Source organism: Artemia sp. Qi Xiang Cuo, chromosome 7, assembly GCF_049724085.1.
Source record: "Artemia sp. Qi Xiang Cuo chromosome 7, ASM4972408v1, whole genome shotgun sequence".
In the NCBI taxonomy this organism is placed as follows: domain Eukaryota; kingdom Metazoa; phylum Arthropoda; class Branchiopoda; order Anostraca; family Artemiidae; genus Artemia; species Artemia sp. Qi Xiang Cuo.
This window is the reverse complement of record NC_142800.1, coordinates 33,147,381-33,167,412: the sequence shown is the minus strand read 5'-3', so window position 1 is coordinate 33,167,412 and position 20,032 is coordinate 33,147,381. Positions and strand designations below refer to the sequence as shown.

At 34.0% G+C, this 20,032-nt stretch overlaps 2 protein-coding genes across 2 annotated transcripts in view; one reads left to right on the top strand and one right to left on the bottom strand.

Moving 5' to 3' along the window:
- LOC148950179 (uncharacterized) overlaps positions 1 to 20,032 on the bottom strand; it is a 555,619-nt gene that overhangs the window by 266,827 nt on the left and 268,760 nt on the right. The gene's annotated exons all lie outside the window — the stretch shown is intronic.
- Positions 5,405 to 20,032, top strand: part of LOC148950180 (fasciclin-2-like) — a 55,113-nt gene continuing 40,485 nt past the window's right edge. The window contains 4 exon segments of the mRNA XM_089091315.1: positions 5,405 to 5,423; positions 8,362 to 8,501; positions 12,819 to 13,042; positions 17,595 to 17,691. Of these exon segments, the coding sequence (XP_088947441.1) occupies positions 12,876 to 13,042; positions 17,595 to 17,691 (264 nt within the window). The 5' untranslated portion in view covers positions 5,405 to 5,423; positions 8,362 to 8,501; positions 12,819 to 12,875.

The following is a 20,032-nucleotide window of genomic DNA, read 5'->3' as shown; positions in this document are numbered from 1 at the left end:
CCAACCCCTCCCGGGGAGAACCCTTGGGAACCGGGAGCTTCCTTCGATGTAGGAGGATCGATACCCTTCCCGAGTTGGAGGTGTATCAGATTTAACAACACTCTTTAAATAGAATAGTCTCAAATTCTTTTCTTGAAAAACACCTAAGTTTTTCAATTAAATTACCAACCACGGCTTCACCAAAATAATTTTTCTTAAAATGGCTGAGAAGACATATTTGGAAATTATCAAAAAAAACCTTTTTCCCTGTGTAAATTGCTTATTGAAGATATACATCTTGCCATTTAAATACAAATTTGCATGCGACCCCACTTAGAATTCAAATCGGATTAAAAAGCTATGTTAGATATTATAAGGCAAAAATTTCTTTATAAAAATAATACAATTCTAATAGTGCGCTTTAAATGTTTATTAGGATGTGTTTTTGCTTTTCGTTTTTTTTTTCAAATAGTTAGTTTTTTTGTCTAAAAGGAATATTGGAATTATTGCATTAGAATGTATATTGGTTATAATTTACGAGGTAAGGTTTTTTTTTATATATTGACATTCAATTAAATAAATAACAAAAAATAACTATTTTTTATACTTTTTTTAAATTAAATTTATTAGAAACAAATTTTAAGTTTTTAAAAAGATATTAGCATGAGAAAATTGTGTCTTATTTTTTGTCAAGAGAGATAGAAAAAAAATTCTTCATGGGAGTACAATTTATGACAGTCCCTATAGATATGAAATACCGTCTAAGAAGTGAGGGGGGTTTGCCATGGAGCCAATGCAGGAGTCAGAAGGTTCTGTCGCTCGTCGTCGGGTGCTCTAGGCATGAACTAGATCGCGTGTAACTTGTCCATCTAATTTGATAACAGACGCTCTGGTGTGCTGTATTAGTGAATGTTCATCATATTTTTCGTTCTTCCCGGAAGGAGGATTATTGGATGTCTACTTTTACTACTTTAAAAAAAAAGACAAAAAAAATTAGACTTGATTACAAATTAATTTTTGTTTTTTTGAAATTATTTATTTTTTTTTTTTAAATTTAAAGTAGTGTAAAAAAAAACATCTTTTTTTAAAAATATTGGGGGGTTTTAGTGGGATGTAGTGTCGGTTATCAACTGCTCCTCCCCCCCCCCCCTAGGTCCAAGCGTACCTGAATGTATTTTTAAATTAAAAAATAAAAAACAGTATTTGCGTTCCTTATTAAAAAAAAATGAGAATAATTGCATGTGACAGTCAATTACTTCCGTATAGCTAAGCTAACAATGTTATTTATTAAATAGGGTTATAAGGTAACAAATTTTATTTTTGAGGAAATGGGGGGTGAGGGTTTTGAACGCATTAAATTTCAGGAAGAGATTCTTCAACGCAGACTGGTCAGTAAATATTTTCAAAAAAAAAAACATCCCTAAAAAACCACTGATCGTGATAAAAAAAAATAACACTGTAATAAAAAGGAAGCTTTTTTAACAATTAATACATTAAAATAATCAACATTTTATTATAATCCCAATTTACCGATCGAAAGCTAAGCACTTTTTTTTCAAAAACATCCTTAAAAAGGGCACTGATCTTGATAAAAAATCACACCATAAATGCAGACTGGCCTGGAAGTATTTTCAAAAACATTCCTAGAAAAAAGCCACTGATCTTGATAAAAAGGAAGCTTTTGTAAAAATTAATATATTTTAAAGAGATGTAGCCATAAGGAAAGAATAAGGAAAGAATTTCTTCCTTAAATTAATGACACGACATTTTTTTTTTTTTTGTATAATGGCCTGGAATTATTTTAAAAAAAACCCCTAAAAAAAGGGTCATTCATATTGATAAAAATGAAGCTTTTTTAACAATTAATACATTAAAAAATCAACATTTTATTCTAATCCCAAATTACCGATTGAAAGCCGGGCACTTTTTTTCAAAAAAAACATCTAAAAGACCCATTGATCTCGATAAAAAAAAATCACACTGTAAATTTCAACCTATAAGAGAATTAGAGGTTTTTTCAGCTCCTAAAAAAAACAACAGGATTCTAAGTGTATAAGTATCCCTTAGTTCTAGTGTAAGGAAAGAATTTCTTCCTTAACTTAATAACAATTTCTTTTTTAATAATGAGAATATTTTTTACTCACCAAAAATTGCATAGAATTATCCATTTTTCTATGTAAATGCTTTTTACAAAAAATTACTGTAATCTCGAATATAAACTATTCAGAACTGATGGAGAATCAAATATGGAACCTGAATATATACAAAAAAATAATAGGCGAGTAAAAAAAAGAGACACCGGTTTTCGGACTAAAAAAAGACATTGAACTTTGAAATTACGCAAATCCTCTTGGCAAAGGTGTAAAAAAACCTGTAGACTGAACTTTGAAATTGCGTCGTTCCCAGAGTGTAAAGACCTATAGACCTGTTTGTACGGGGGCGTACGCAAAGTATAAGGTTCTAGTCTTTGAAATTGCGTCATTCCCCTGGCAAAGAGTGTGATGACCTGTAGAATAGGACTACCAGAAAAAACCTGTTTGGTACGGGGGCGTTGTAGAATAACGTTGAAATTCGTATAGCTTCCATAGAAGTATTAGGCCATGTGAGAGGATACTCACTCTCTTTGAAAAGGTGTAGAGCTTCTATAGAATAACGTTGAAATTCGTATAGCTTCTACAGAAATAGTACCTTGCTTACTACTTATAGTGCCGTTTTGGTAATGATTTTCTGGTAATATAGTGATTTATAGCCCTTTTGCACTTGAATGATTACTATTAGACTTTATTTCTGCTCTGGTTTGGTTTAATGTAGCTCTATAGTTTTCTTTTAAAAAAAAACTCATTTTGTACAAAATGTTCTGTTTGATCAATAACAAGTAAAGTCACGTTTTATGTAGCCTATTGTCGGTAGCGAGTTGTCCATTTTTATATTTTTCAGCAATAGCAAAATAAAAAAAATGATTTTATCGTTTCCAAACAATCCTGAAAATACTTACTTGCAGGCAGAAAAAAACGCGGTAAGTTGCCTTAAAAGGCTAGGGAAACAGAAATATCTTCTTTTGCTCTTGAATATTTTCTGATTAATTAGAGACCCTTCAAGTCCGCCTAAAAATCTCATCAGTCTTAAACTTAGGTGAAATACTGTAATATGTTCCTTTAAATGTTTCAAACGTCTTAGCTGGTAAGTTAATCTTAGCAAACATGTCAAAATGGCTTAAATCCACTTGGCCTATCTGAAAAGTACAGTGAGTGAAAATAAGGCTGGTAAACCCAGGGTTGTATTCCGGATTTTTTCGGGGGGGGGGGGGGTACAGAAAACAATGACACGCATCATAAATTTGTTTACATTCATTTTTGTTGCGTTTTTACGAAACGAACAAACATTTTTTAAGCAAAAAAAAAAGTTATAATATATTCCATGTAGGTGTCTTTATTTTCTCATATAAAATGTATATAATTATTTATGTATACTTATTTTCAATTTGTCTATGACGTAAAACTTTGTTATTCCCTGTCGGGACTTGCCTTCATTACTTTTATGGAACGTATTCGCCATTGCAAGGGCAATCAGGGGATAAAGACTACCAAAGGGACCTGCTAAACCCTGTAGTTCAGGATAATGACTTGCTTTTGAGCTGATTAGGTCATTTTTGGAAGGAATTTCATATTCGCACATTGCTTTTGGTCATGGCGATATGTCCTTCTTTAATTCATAAGTCCTTGTTCTTCATTTTTTCTTTCAAATGCTCCTCACAATGTTGAGTTTTCAGACGATTACACACGATTAATCTTGACCATTTTGACTGCAATAAAGAATGTTCTGACGGTCATACTTAAACAAGGTTGGCTCAGCAAATAGTGAACGGTGTTCTATATTTTAGGAGGAGATTCATTTTTGCCGTTTTTACTATTATTATTGTAGACTGCTTAAAGCAAGTTTTCTATTATTAGATTGTCCACGGCAGTTGACAACAAGTAAAAGACGAATCACACCTGTTGTAAGCAGAACTGTGAAAAAAAAATGGAAGGTTAAGAACATTTTCATTAAAACGAATTTAGGATTCATACGATTTCGAACATGTAAAATTTATATAGATTAAATGTGGTCGTCCAAAGTAATTAAAATAATTTGTATAGAAAACATTTATGATTCTAAGAAAAAGGGAAAACAGTATAAAAACGGACATGATCCTCTTTGATAGATGTCCTGGCGACAAGAATTGAGATACCCCATAAAGAGTCCTCCTTTTTTTATTCCCTGCAAAGATCGCATCAGACTAGATCCTTAAGAGGCATAACTTGGACTAAGGCTCTTGCTTCCCACAAAATTTGGCTGAGATCCGAACGCCTTGTCTGGAAGATATCCTGATGATGTAAATTTATGGACCTCCATACCCCTTCCTTCCGCCCAGAGCTTGAATCAGAGTCGAGAAACTCCAAATGCTCAGCTAGAATGTTTACTCTCAGCTCCCACAAATATTGATCGAGTTCTGATAACTGGTTTTGTTTGATGCACTGATGACAAAACCTTAGGGGGTACTATCCCATTAAGCGGGCCTCTCGGGTTAATCACTATAGAGCAATGATAAAACCCGTTTTTGACGTCTTAACTGTTATAGAGTAGGCAATGATAGCAAGGTTTTCCGTGCGTATACAATGTTAAACTGTTGTTTTTTGAGGGTTTAGGGGGGGATACCTAGGTTAGGTTAGGTTATGTATTTAATATTTGCAATGCTTTACCCCCATCCCCACCCCACCCTCTAATCGTCCAATATATAGCCCAAATTTGTTTCTAAACTATTATATTTCCATCCTATTTTATTTTATTTCATTAGCATTGATCAAACTTGACTTTTTAGAGAGGCCTGCATAATGGGATAGTACCGCTTAGGGACTCTCTTCCCCCATAGGATGCCGTATTTTATAACAAGTGCGAAAACAGTAACCTGACATGGAAAAAACTGTAACCTTAAAGTGATTTTATCCTGTCTTCAACACCTCTCTCCCTGGAATAATTTTCCGATGCCCTCTAAAACTCTAAAACTCTAAATCTCCCACTAAACCCTGGCGTTGTGCATTCTTAATTCATATTTTCATGAAGTAAATCGTGAAGTAAAGGATTGTTGTTTTGTATTCGAGGCAAATTGTTTCCGTACCCTAAAGATCAGCCATCCATTGGACCTTGAATATCAAATTCTAGGTTTCTATGCCGAATTTAATAGTAAGTATGTCCTAAGAGATACTCAGTAAATATTTTCTTTTTTTTGCGATTTTGACTTTTCGTGATCTGGACCAAAAAGAAAAAGAAAAAAACGGAATACGCCTTTTTACTTTTTGTTTTGTAAGTAATCAGTGATTTGTTTTCCCGGAAAATGCTATATTTCTTTCACCTGAAGCTATTGTATGTTCTAGGATGGAGACATAGTCACCAAAGCCGGGTTAAAGGTAGGCCAGAAGTAGCACAGTGTACCTTCTTTTCACCGATTCCTTAAATGTAGTGATCTTTGTCCTGTCTTCCTTATGCATTTTTGCTGTGTCTTCACTTTCAGTCTTTCTCTCTTTCAAAATTTACGTCTACAATGAATAAAGTATTGTTGAGTGTAAACTTAAAGGTAAACCCTAAACTGCATTTCCTGACTTTTTGAACCAATTTGCTGTTTTTCTGTTTCTGTTTGTTTTCCTTTGTTGTTCAGACCCTTTTATGAACTTTCTTTTCACTCCTAATAAAATTACAAAAAAAAAAAAAAAAAAAAAAAAAAAAAAAAAAAAAAAAACACACAGAAACCATTTTACGACATGTTAGAGAAGAGGTAAGGACTAGGCTATTGTCTAAACGTTTTTGCTCCAGAATCTTGGAATTTAGCGAAAGCCCTCGGGTAGTATTACTGGGAGCATGCATTGGAACGTAGTAGAAAAGCTCCTGAAAACTAGCTGCATCTTGACAAATGGTAGCTCTTAAGTTATGTGTGTGTGTGTGTGATGTACCTAGGAATGTTTTTCATACCAATTCATGCGCAGTAAATATGTTTTCCTCTGTTGTATAATGGTGTTTTCATTTCATTGATAATTCCTCAATATCAAACCAAACTGTTGGCTGTTCAGTGTTTTTTTTTTTTTTTTTTTTTTTTTTTTTTTTTTTTTAAGCTACTGTTTGAAGACCATGTATTTGAGGGAAGGAAAAACAGCTAAAAGCATAAATATGAAGCAACATACAAAAAGCATAAATCTGAAGCAACATGTTATATCTTCAAAAATCAGAATTTCGTATATTTTCCCGGCCTTTCAAAATGCTATAACCCAAATGGTTGTTTAGGTTTTATAAATAACAGGACGTAAATAATAGAATAATGACAAATCATCCAGTACCAGTGATGGCGCATAGGGTGTCATATTGACGTTTTTTTACAGGGACAGGTAGCAAGCCTTTCGCCCAACCTTGTGGTAGAACGAATCGAACCCTTGACCCGGTCGTGCCAAGAATAGTATCAATCCACTGTTCTACCACAGGGTTTCTAATAGCTGCTGCTAAATAACTGACAAAAATCCGTTAATATGGCTTCATATAAAGGTTTATTGGCAGCATAGCCAAAATGAGGTGGAATTGGTCTGCCAGTGTAGATAGGGTAAGCAGTAATTGGAGCAGTTAGGAGTTTTTCAATTCAAAGATACTACATTAAAGCAAAAATACTTATGTTTTTTGGTAATAAAGAAAAAAATGTTATTTTTGTGAAATAAGGGGACTTTTACCTCTCCACCGGAGAAAAATCTTGGGTATTGATGTGTAAATCCTCAATTATTTATATCTCTTTAATCTCCAACTCATTACGAACTTAAATAGTGCTGTAGGTAAATTGGGATTATGGCTCGGAGACATACTCTAAAGGCTATTCAAAACTTTGAAAGTTTTGATGGGTACTAATTTAGGATTATTGGAATTGTTCTGGGAGATTTTCATGAGAAAAGCTTTTCTTACAGAAATTAAAGGTAAGGAAAGCCTTATGTCGAGCTCTTTGTGCTTAATTATGGCAAAGGAATTTTGGACAACTTGTAACCTTTAGTTTTAGTGAATATCAAACGTAGAACATTTTCTAGTAATTTTCTTGGAATATTAACTATAAAACAATAATGAATTTGTATTTTGTTCATATGAAAACAAACAAGGTCTTTTAGCTACTTTTGGTGAGCAACAGTGCCAATGTAAATCAAACAGATCATGGTAAAGAACATTAAGTAAGGAGTAAAAAATTGTTTTTTTATGCTGATTCCAAATATGAATAATTCATCAAGTTAGTTTAATGTTACCCATCAAAAGGTACGAGCCAGAACAAATTTACTTGAATTTTGAAGAAGGGGGGAAACACCCCGAAAGGCCAAGTGATCCCGATGAAAATCACGGAGTAAGATTCAGCACACCAGAGAACCCATTGGAGATGTTTCAAGCTCCTATCTACAAAAATGTGGAATTTTTTATTTATTTTTTGCCAGAAGAAAGATCACGGGTGCGTTTTTTTTAATGGTCCTAGAAGATCAGAAGAGGGTTTATTTGGACGGAAATCAAAAGTTCTAGAGGCCTTTTTAAGTGAAAAAAAACTGGGTGGCAACTAGCCCCTTCCCATTCCGCTCTTTCCCCAAAGACACCCGGTCCAAATTTTGAGATAGCCAGGTGATTCATAATAGTTGAAAGGTCCAATAACTATGAATTTGGGGATGACATCTCCTCTCGCAGGCCATCGTTATATATCTTTTTTTTTTTATATTAGATATTTTTTTAATTTATTGTTTTTTTATTGAAAAAAAATAGTGAATTTTTTGGGGGGGTGGCGTTTGTCCCCGGGGAAATTGTCCGGTGGACGGACGTCCCGGGGGAAGGAGAGGACAGTGCATGGTTTGGAAAACAACCAGAAAAGAAAAACAGCAATTTTTTTCAAGTGAAAGTAAGAAGTAACATTAAATCTTATTCCGTATATGACAGGGCTGCCCCTTCTTCTACCTTCCCTCTTTAAGCTAAACTTTGACTTTTTGTCAAAATTCTTTTAGAAAGACTGTTCAAACGCAAAAGTCGTTTAGTTTGAAGGAGAACTATTTTTTAAGAACTTAAAGACTAGCGTAAGGATCGAGGAAGGGACAGTCCCCTCATATGCGCAATAATTTATGCTGGGTTTTAGTTTCGCTCCTTACTTTCAGTTAAAAAAGTTTTTTTTTAATTTAATAATTATGGTGTAATGACGCTGCTGATGCAGCCTTTCAGCTTTTATCGGTCGTCCGTTTTTTTATTTGTTTTTAATTAAAAAAAATGGAATGAAAAAAATTATCATCGAGTTAAGCACCTCGGCTAGATACATGTTCGGCCGATATAAATTTATGAAATTATTCTCTTTTGCAGAGACGTTTGAAAGCCAGTATCTCCCCCAATCGGATGGAATCCTTATTCGAAATGTGTCTAGAGAAGACGCTGGTATCTTCACCTGCCGCGCTACTGTCGAACTCACAGGAGATTTAAGTGAAAAGAAAATTACTTTAAAAGTAAGCATTGTTTTCTGAATACTTACATTTCATAGGGTTATGAATGGAAGATCTACTATGTTGAAAATGTGTTTCGCAATCAACTTCATTTCTTAATATGAAAGCTTGTGATTTGACTACAAAATACTTGTGAGAATTAAAAAGAGCATTACTGAGGTATTAAAACTTTTAATATTCAATGCCCGCTGTGACCGACCAAAGTTTTGCAATTACCCTTTTGCTGTTCTTTTTTCTTGCCTATTAATGCCATAAATTAGTAATCTGATTCTATCTAGGGTCAAATATTAAGATTATCAAAAAAAAAAGAAAAAAAAAAGAAAGAAAAGAAAGTGTTTTCTACCGAAAAAATTTTATATAAAACATTCGTTTATAATATCTAAGCCCTCCTCCGGCCGTGAGCCCCTTTGCGCCGCCCAACTTTTTTTAGTCTGTCCCACTTCTCACTTCTTCCCCCGAACTGTCTTGCTCCTATTCGTCTGCTCTCCCTCTTTTCTATTCTACATCTCAGTCGAACCGGCAACTCTCTCTCACTCCCCGTTCTCGCCAGGTTCATTGGAGTCAATATTAATTTTTATATATATCAGTCATAACTCTATATCTCTCTCTCTCTCTCTCTATCGCTCTATCTCTCTTTTCATTTTTTTTTCGTTTCCTATATATTAAGATTTTAATTTAAAATCTTTAATTACATTAACCTGAGTAAGAACTGAGTTTTGACGACATCAAATAGAGTAATTTTATTTGAAAGTGCTCTATATCTCTCTTGCTTTTTTCTTTCTCCCTTTCCTCTTCTTTTCAAATGTAGGCTATATTGTTTCTTATATATATTTTTTTTTTACAAAAATTAAAAAAATGGAAAGAAAATCGTTTCATTTACAGAGAAGGAAAAAAATTATTCTAACTTTGTTCTTATCCTGACTACTGCGCGCGCATCTGCCGCAATACTCCATCTTTTATTTAGTGAATCATTGCTTTTACTCTATGTTCCTTAGTCGCTTAGCTTGCTTATTCGACTTGCATCTAAAACACCTCATGTCAAATAGTTCCTTTTCAACGGAGCACAATTCTTTCTCTTTAACGTCCATCAAGGTCAACGCTTTGGTAATTTGATTTATGAAGCGCATTTTCTGACATTAATGGCATAGCTATTTAAGGAGTAGTTTGAAGAATGACAAGCTCTCAAAGTGTAATTTATTTTTTATTTATTTCTTTCCGAACAGTGAGCAACGCGGCTAGCTATTAACAATTGTTAGATTAATCAAAATTTTCCTGCATAGTTATACTTTCAGAATTTTTGAATACTTTATATTGATATGGATATACTCTATTGTAAACCTAGGAAAATATAGATTTCATTTAGCTTGCGACACCAATTGTTCTTCAGGACAATCTGAAGGAAGGGGACCAATCCCCCTAACGTCTATTCATTTGAGGATTATATTCAGATTTAGCGTTGATAATGGGCGCGGAGAGGATGGTAGATCCATTCTTGTTAGGGAAACATTTTGAGTGTAAACTCAAAGACTAAATGCATTGGGTTCACTGCATAAATGGAGGGACTAGTGAAGGGGCGTAATTTTCTATGGGGTAGGAGGGGAACTCTGTCCCCTCCAGGCTCAATCCCCCATGCCACATGTTGCCCCCCCCCCTATCTTAACTTTAGTTTCTTTAAAAAAGATTTTTAAAAATAAGATCATCCTGCATTAATAACGTATCCAGAGACACACCCCAGTTGTCTTTTTTACATATGACTTTATGTTTATATATTTTTCATTTTTCAGTTTTCACTGTCATTTTCACTTGATTTGGGAAAATTGGCTGCAACTTTGACCCCTCCCCCAGAATTTTGACGAAATTACGCCACTAGGCTAGTGGGGGTACTATCTTATTAAGATTGTCTGAGCGATTGCCTTGACCTCTAGAATAGTTGGAAAATTACACCATGAAAACTCACTATTTACAAAAATGTTTCAGGAGTTCATCTTTTTTCAGAAATTTTTTTGTCGAACCAGTGGTCATGGAAAAAGAGAGATGGCTAGTTCAACCAATTTTTTTAATTTTAGTGACCCCTTTTAAGAAGGTATCGCACCAGGAGCGGTTCTGGCCTTTTCTTTGTCCGGGGTGAAATCTTGAATTGCACCACTCCCCCCATCTCCCATAAAATTTCCAGGCCAATATTTTATTAAATCTTTATTTATTAATAAAATTGTTTTCAATTTACTATTTAATTAATTGTTTATTTCGAATTATTTTTAAATGTTATTTAAATGCAATTAGCAATTAGCGCCGCGATTAGCGATAAGGAAAAAACTAAAGGGAGATGGGCCGAACATTTTGAGAATTTGCTTAACCGAGATAGAGTTACAGGAAAAGATATAGAGGAAAATGAAAAAGTTTGTGATTCCTTGGATGTGAAGGAAGATTTGTTTTGTGAGGAGGAATTAGCGACGGTACCTAAAGGATTAAAAAATAGTAAGGCCCTAGCTGCTGATAGGGTGGTAAATGAGTTTCTTAAATATGGTGGCTCTGAGGTTAGAAATAAGTTACTGAAGATTATGAATATGATTTTTGAAAAAGGGGAAGTACATAACGATTTTAGGAAAACCATAATTATGCCGCTTTATAAGAAAGGTGATAAAAGTGAGTGTGGTAATTATCGAGGCATTAGTCTGGTCTCTGTAGGTGGTAAATTACTTAGTAATATTATACTTTTTAGACTGAGAGATGCCGTAGACAAAGTTTTAATATAAAAACAGTGCGGTTTTAGAAAAGGTAGAGGATTGTGTCGATCAAATTTTCACTCTTAGGCTAACAATTGAGAAGTGCCTGATTGTTCAAACACCTTTGGTCCTCAGTTTTATATATTATGAGCAAGTGTTCGAGTCTGTTGATAGAAGAGCTTTAGTAAAGGTGTTATCCTTGTATGGTATACCAGACAAATACATTAAAGTGATAAGTGCTATGTACGAGAATAACACTGCTGCGGTTAAGGTAGGAAATGAGGCTAGCAGCTGATTTTGTATTAAATCAAGATTTAAACAGAGTTGTGTTTTATCCCCCTTTATATGGATTATTTGATGGACCTTGTCTTAAGGAGCACAGGAAAGGCAATGGGAGACCACGGACTCAAATGGGGAGAAAAATTCTCATGGAATTAGATTATTCTGATTATTTAATCATCCTAAATGAAAGTGTGAGCAAAATGAATGAAGTTCTAGAGGTTTTGCGAGTTCAGGGTGCTAGAATAGGTTTGAAAGTTGATTTTAAGAAGACTAAGTCACTAAGGCTAGTAATAAGTGAAGATGAAAAGGTGAGGTTGGGTAATTAAAAGTTTTATGAGGGGGGAAGCTTCCATTACCTTGTTTGTATTATTTGCATAGATGGTGGGAGCAGTTAATATTCTAAAAGTATAATATCCACGGCTAAGGTTTTTTTTTTCAAAGTTAAAAAAAAGTTTGAAATTCAATGAATATAAGAATGTATAAAAAGATTTTAATATTATAAGCAACCGTGATGGCAGTGGTCAAATATGGCTCTGAAGCATGGACGCTCCGAAAAGCGGATGAAGATTTGCTAGATGTTTTCCAGATAAATTACTTAAGGATTGTTCTGGGTACCCGGCTGACTGACCGTATTTCAAACGAAAAATGTGGTTCAATACCACTCTCTAGGGATATAATGAAAGAAAGGTTGAGGTGACTAGGGCACGTTGTGCGGATGAAGGATGACAGATTGCCGAAGCTTTTTCTTTTCGGCCAACCATCTAGGGCTAAACGGAATGCAGGTCGTCCTCGTCTGGAATGGGCGGACGTCATGAAGAAATATTTAAAGGACATAAGAACTTCGTGGGAGGTTGTAAAAATGGAGGCTTTGAGTAGACTGATGTGGAGGAGGAGCACACGGAGCTGTATTGGCTTCAGGTAACTTGGTTCTGTTGTGAGTCGCTAGTAGTAGTAGCAGTAGCTATTTAAATGATTTAGTTATTTTTAGTCATTTTAAGTGAATTATATTAATTACTATTATTGAATTATTTTTTTCATTTGATAATTAATTAATAAAGTATTAATTATTTTCATTTATTAACTGTGCCTTCTGTTTTATTTTAATCCAAATCAGATTTCCGAAATTACAAAAGAATTGTAACCCTTAGGCTATTTATTTGAGATGTTGCACCTCTGAAATTTTTCAGCCTAGGGCAAGTGCCACCCCCCCTCCTAACAACGCCGGGATACCGTGTCTGGTGCAAATGTTGTTTTTATAGCTGAAAACCTTTTGTTTAGTGAGAAAAGGGCTTTTAAAACAAGGGTCTCCTTTCAGATTATCGTCCCACCTAAATTCAAGAACGTCATTGAAGATATTGAATCAGTTGAAGATATGTCAGCACGGCTGGATTGCGAAGCAGAGGGGGAACCAACCCCAATTTACGAATTTATTGACCCAAATGGCGAGCCAATTATTGGCCGACCTGGATTTGTTATTAACCCCAACACTGGCATTCTTGTTATTGAAGAAGTAAAGAGAGAAAATGCTGGTGAATACAAGTAAGTTTTTATTATTGATTTAGATTTCTTTCAGTTTGATTGCTGTTTTCCTTTGCAGCATTTTTCTACCCATTGGTCAGCTGATGTGATTTTGTCTGCTACTAAAACTTGAACGTATAAACGCTTCTTTTTCTGGATGAACACGAATATACTTACGGCTTCCTTCTGGCAATAGAAGTTCTTTTATCTTCAGCCCAATGTAAAGCACAAGTATTAAGCGATAAAAAAAAGCCCAGCTATTATTTAAAAAAAAGAACAGCTTTAATTCGGTTTTCTTAGTTAATATAATTATAACCTAGTTAATATTATGAAAAGCATAAATATTTTCCCTAAAAAACGTACGTTCCTCGCTTATGGTTTTCCATACTTGGGAATTTTTATGAATGGTGCGGGGGGGGGGGCTTTGGATAAACAAAGACCATTTTTTATAAAGAAGAAAAAATTTTAAAATGGAATTAGTATGGGTTTGGGGTAATAATTTACCCCTCCCCTCACTGAGCTTTTTTACGCCCCTGATGCAATACATGCAGCTAATAAGTTGTAAACTCTGTGGAATGTTGTTCGATTTTTGACGTGTCAAGTTTTAAGAATGAGATAATTTGATAGACAATATACCGTAACTTAATAAAAAGCAATAATGGCAGTTGTTTCCCCTGCCAATGCAATGCGCTATTTGATTTGTGCAAAATAAAGATCTATCTTGATAGCATCTTATTTTCAGTTGAATAAAAAGGATAAGGAAATAAAACTTGCATAAACAATTTCCCCAGGTTAGACTTCAGTAACGTAACTTGCAAGCGGTATAATATATTTTAAAGCAATATGGTCAAATAACTTTGAAAGGTGGTTTATTACGTCTATAAAACGTAATGTCACTACCATAAAAGATTGGATCAGTATTTTACTGCAGTCACAATAACCAAAATTGTAAATCAGACTGCTGAATACTGATAGTTAAGGTGATTGATGAGAAAATTTATCTTCAATCCTTACTGGAATCTGGATTTTAAGGTGGAATGATTTCAACAAGTTGCCTTTTCACATTATTTTTAAAGGAATTTCTTAGAGAAAAGCTCCTTGGATTTGTTGATGCGTTCTAAAGTTAAGATTTGGTTTGAAAGGAAGAAAATTATTTTTCTTCTAAGAATCAGGTCAGAATTGTGTGTGGTGAATTGTATATTTTATACTTTTTATTGTTTGTTTTTGAATCGTGAGTTTTCTAAGTTTTGTTCAATTTTATTTACCCATTATAGACGGGCTGGGATCGGACCGAAATATATGCAATTTTTTTTCTATATTGGTCTAATCATGTTAGTCCAAACTCCTCGGTTGCCTTATTTGGTTTTCAAGCAATTTAAAAGTTTTAATTTCTACCAAAATGCGTTATATCCTCTTTTTCCGTGCTGAAATATCTGAAAAATTTATATTTGGGGCTAAAAATTATTTTTACCATATCTTGATAGTCCGTGAAAAAACTCTTGTGTAATCCATTTATCGTTATTAAGAGGCAGGAAATATTTTTCATTTTTTTTTATTCTTCTGTAAAATTTGCGGTGCGTAACATAACGCCTTTCGACATAACTCCTGCATTCAACCTGACGAAGCGAAATTTAACAAAATGTATAAAAAAAATTGTTTATATGCATTTTATTGCTTTTTTAGGCGTCGGACGAAAATTTATATGGGGTGGGGGGAGGTTAAGGGGCTAAACACAGTACACCCGCTCCCCCTGTATATGGCTTCGCTCCAAAGGGTCTGGAATTCACAACAGAGAAGCTATTTCTTCTTTTTGTTTATAAATCGAGTGATATATTGTGGGGATATCAGAGTTTATAGTAACTAGCAGTGCCTCATCGGGGGATGAGGGGCTAAACACAGTAATCCCCCTCCCCCTGGATAAAGCTATTATCGCTCGTGTCAGTACGTCAAACCATAGTCGATAGGTATTAATTGTTTGATAGACCTCGAGTGAGATATTGTGCGGAGATCAGAGTGTATATGAACCAGCAGCGCCTCCTCGGAGGTTGAGGTGCTAAACACAGTACACCCGCTCCCCCGGGAGACTTCTTTGCTCCAAAGAGTCTGTAATTCACAATAGAGATTATAGTTAGTCTTTTTTTTTATTAACTCGGTTGATATTTTTGGGGGATCGCGGAGTATATAGTAACTAGCAGTGCCTCATCGGAGGATGAGGGGCTAAACACAGTAATCCCCCTCCCCCTGGATATAGCTTTGCTCCCAAGTGTCCGTAATTCACAAAAGAGAATATATTTCTTCTTTTTGTTTATGCCTGTCGGTTGATATACTGTTCGGATAGTAGACTATATAGTAACTAGTAGCGCTGCCTATAGGACAACATGCGTTAAAAAAGCTATAGCGTATACTCTGTTTTGTTGATCGGATAAGACTGTTTTGACCCCCCCCCCCCACACACACACACAGTAGATTTATCAAAATTATAATTTGGAAACATGGTACTCATTTTAACAGAAAAGGGATTCCCTTTTCGTTGAATCGAATCCTTTATCCATCTACGTGTGTAAAATATTTTACTACCGTGTTGTTATTTATGAACAAATGCAACTTTACCCCAAAAACGGATTGACTTCTGAACAAATAAAAGTCTACTGTCTAGCTTGAACCGAAGACTTCCAGATCGGAAATTAAATGCTCTAGGATCTGAGCCAGCATCAGTTGATATTTGGTTTTACACCTTTCTTGCATCAACATACATGAATGGGTTTCCATAGCCTTACTAGCGCTCAATTTTTTATAATGGATTTTAAAAAAAATAAACTTTTATCTGATAAAAGTAAAGAATGAAGTTGGATCTAAAGCGAACAAAAATTACTACTTCATAATTTACTCAACATATTTTTTAATAGCTGTTTTGAATGAACTGGCTTTTGATATTTTCTACGTTTGTACAGTTCCAAAAGTGCCGCTTTACTGACAACGCTAAACGTACGTAACAAAACAAGGTTTTGTGCAGAAAATCCTTAAGCAGCCTTTATAGGATAAAATGTTCATTTATAAATCAATAATTTAGTTTCTTGTATTAATATATAAACATAGATTATACATACATAACATATGCCCAAAAACGGGTTTCCATAGGCAGGTTTTCTCTAGCCTTACCAGCACTGTCAATTATATATAGTGAACCGACTATACACTAACAATTTAAATAATTGGGAATACGACAACGTTCCGCAAATCCTTAGAAAACACTTTTATTATTAAACAACCTAACATGGTGCGTTATGTATTTGCTGCACTTGTTAGACCTCAAAATATCAGACCGAAATTGTTATCAATAATTTAGTTACGAATGGTTAAAAGCCCTTCATTTTGTTTCTTATTTATTTATATATATATATATATATATATATATATATATATATATATATATATATATATATATATATATATATATATATATATATATATATATATATATATATATATATATATATATATATATATATATATATATATATATATATATATATATATATATTTTTATATTATTCTTAGTCGGTGTAATCTAGGCTTTGGGGCTTGGAATGTGTCTCTCTTTAGAAGGGAATAGACGTCTCATCCTTCTAGGGGCTATTTTTCCTCTAAATCTATTTTTAAGAAGTTACATATTTTTATTGAGGTTTAAATGAAACGCTTCTTTATTTTTATTCTCAAAATTCAATTTTGGTTGCTTTTACCACGGCTATCAACATCAACCCCTCCCCTAAGTTCTCAAACTTTCTTGGCTAAAAAATTTAACCTTTAATTTTAAAAATACATGTCATTTGATACCCTCAATTTAAAACTTATAACAAAAAATAATCCTTTTAACCCCCCCCCTCTCGTTTCACACATGGGAACGATTTTTTGGGACTTGTAGGATATAAACCTAATTAATATTCTTGTAATATTTTTATCTTTTTCTTCAAGCCAAATTAAATTTATAAAAATCAGATAAAAATATATTTCTTTATACAAAATTTTGGGTTTTTTTTTTAACCATTGGGGGGGGGGGCTACTGGGGAGATGCAATCATAAATTTTTTGTTAACAATTTTGTTCAAATTTGTCCGTAATAAATTTTTTATCAATTCACACGGTCACAATACTTTACCCCCCCCCCCTCCAATTTGTAAATATATGGCATAAAATTTCATTATTTTACCTCTTTTAGGTCAATTCTATTTGTCTTTTCTCACGCTAAGCGTAAAGAAACTAACGCGAAAAAAACAAACAAAGCGGTTCTATAATGCGTCAATGAATGAACAACATGAGCGGTAGGGGGTTTATCATACATCGTTGTCCTCTTGGACCATAAATATTCTCCATAACTTGTTCTCCGTGACAGAATAAAAAAGGCTCTCGCATATACTGGAAATGATTGCCAATTACACCTCACTACTTGTTTTTAATTTTCTGCTTAATTAGTTTTTCTTTTTGTATTATAAGTTCTATCTTTTTTTTTATTTTGTTCCTAATCATACTGATAGCTGTAGTAATGAGGTAAAGCGCGTCCATTTTTCTAATTCCAGATGTCGGGCATCAAATGACCACGGAACTATCGAAGCGGTGTCGAGATTACGAGTTATCACCAAACCAACGATTGTCTCCTTTATTAACGCCACTGGAGTACGTACTTTACTTCCTTTCTCTTTCTCTTCGTCTTTGCATGAAACAATGTGTGCACTATCGATTGTTCAGTAACATCAGGGTTAATACTGGTGGTTAAGTTCTATTACGATAGTTCAAAATGCAATATGTTTCAAGACAAATTGTAGAGGAAAACTGAAATCTTCTTTTCTTACTCTTATTAAACGCCTTTTGTTTGTGTATTTTTTTTCTTTTTTTACAGGCATCAACAAATTGACAAAAAATAATTTTTGTCAAACGCTGTATTTTAACTATTTAGACCAGGGCTGTCAATTCACAAAAATATAGAAGGGATAAAAAAAAAATGTATTTTTCATGGTACATTTTTTATTTTGAAGAATACGTTTTTGTATTTTTTCTTAATTTTTTTTTATTTGGTCTATGTGGGGGGGGGGTATTTTAGTTTTTTTTTAATTTTTTTAAAAATAATAAAAAAATGTTTTTTTAAATTTAATACAATAATTCGAATATGGGGGGCCACTACAAAATATATGGGAAAAACACCCCCCCGCCCCCCCCCCCAAAAAAAAAACACCAATTGACGTGCCTGATTGTTACAAGTTAGAAAAGGGAATATAATAAATATTGGTAACAAACGAAAACCCTATGTATTTTGACGTCATGAAAATCGGTTTGAGCGAATTAAAAGAATCTGTCAGGCGTAAAGTAATATGAGTTGTAACAAGTTTGTCTGGTATTTTTTACCAAAATTATTCTTTTTATTGTTTTCTCGATTTCAGATAATTGTTATGAGGTTAGATTTTCAACTCCAAAGTCACTAATTTCACACTCAAGTATAAAATATTTACCATGACAATTGAAACTCATTTGAAGTGTTGTTACTCAACAACAAAATGAACTTTCCCTGGTGGTTTTTAGTTTGGTCTCTAGTTTTTGATGGAGAAATCAGGATGGGATAAGCCCTGTATAGTTGCGAAACGATGATTGAATGTGTGTGTATGTGTGGCAGTCTGATCTGTTTGATCCCGCTCTTTTTTATTTTCCATTTTTTTTTTTTTTTTTATATCTTTATTTTAAAGTATCAACTAACTTTTTTTTTTTTAACTTTTGGGCGGGTGGCACACATCAAAACAGCTGTGAACAATTTAAATTTTATATTTTCTGAAAGTTTTATAAATTATATTAATATAAATCCTTTATTATTTACATGAACACCTAGCTAATCACTGATCTAAAAATAAATACAGGATTTTATACTACTGGTAAATAAAATGTCAATTTTCCTGGAGTACTTTTACAATCAGATTCAGTAGATTTCCGGATGCCAACAGAAGTGCATATATTTTTTTCTTTTCTTGTGCCTTAAGGCAAGTGAGTATTTCTAATAGGAGAGATGGAATACATTCAGTTGGTTTCATTTAAAAGGTGACGAATTTTATTCTGAGCGTGTTAAGCATAGCCGGTTTTGGTCGAATGGAACTGAAAATTTCAGAAAGAATTTGTTTTGTTATTTTTCGGGGGAGGGGGGGGGCAGAGGACGTGGAATTTGGGTTATGGGAATGAGGTAAAATATTTTTTCTCACACAAGAATATATGCTACGATCTTTTTTTCTCGATGTCCGACAGGCTCTTAGGCCAGTTAGGATTATAAATTGCATTTTAGTCTAGCTGTCAGCGCTGAAAAATCATTGAATGGGTGTTTTGGGACTGTTTGGATGTACTGAAGATTTCCAGTAGCTAATGGTTATTTGCGCAATGTCTCTTCATTAAATTGTTGGCCTAGTTTATCAGTTGAATCATTTTCCAGGAAATAGCTGGGGGGGGAGGCACGGCTTGGAAGGGCCTACCCTGGAAAAATTGTTATTCCTCTCCCCCCCCCCTAAGTGAAATCCTAAAAAGCAAGCGCAAAGCGAAGTTCTGACGAAATACCGTGAATTAGACTCTTATTCACATAGTTGCTCGTGTTCAGACTTGTACGTACCCAACCTACCGTGCAGGTGTTTGCGAGCACGACACGTATATAATTGTTTTCGGCTAAGTGTGATTTTTCGCCTCTGATCTAGTATATTAGCGAGAAAAAAGAACATGTATTAGCTTTAAATAATTGCTAATGTTGCTTCAATCTTGATACTTAAACAGGAAATTTTAAAGAGGAGAAAAAGGTGTGTTTTCTTTGGTGGTTACTCTGTTGAGGGATGCAGAATACTATCCAAAGCATATATAATGAACCTGTATCGGGCAATTCCCTAGTTTCGCGCCAGAAAGGTGTTATTTATTTATTTCTTTGGCATATTCTAAACAAACGAAAGAGTAGCAGAGAATTCGATAAAAAGTAACATCTTACCAAAAATGGCGAGAA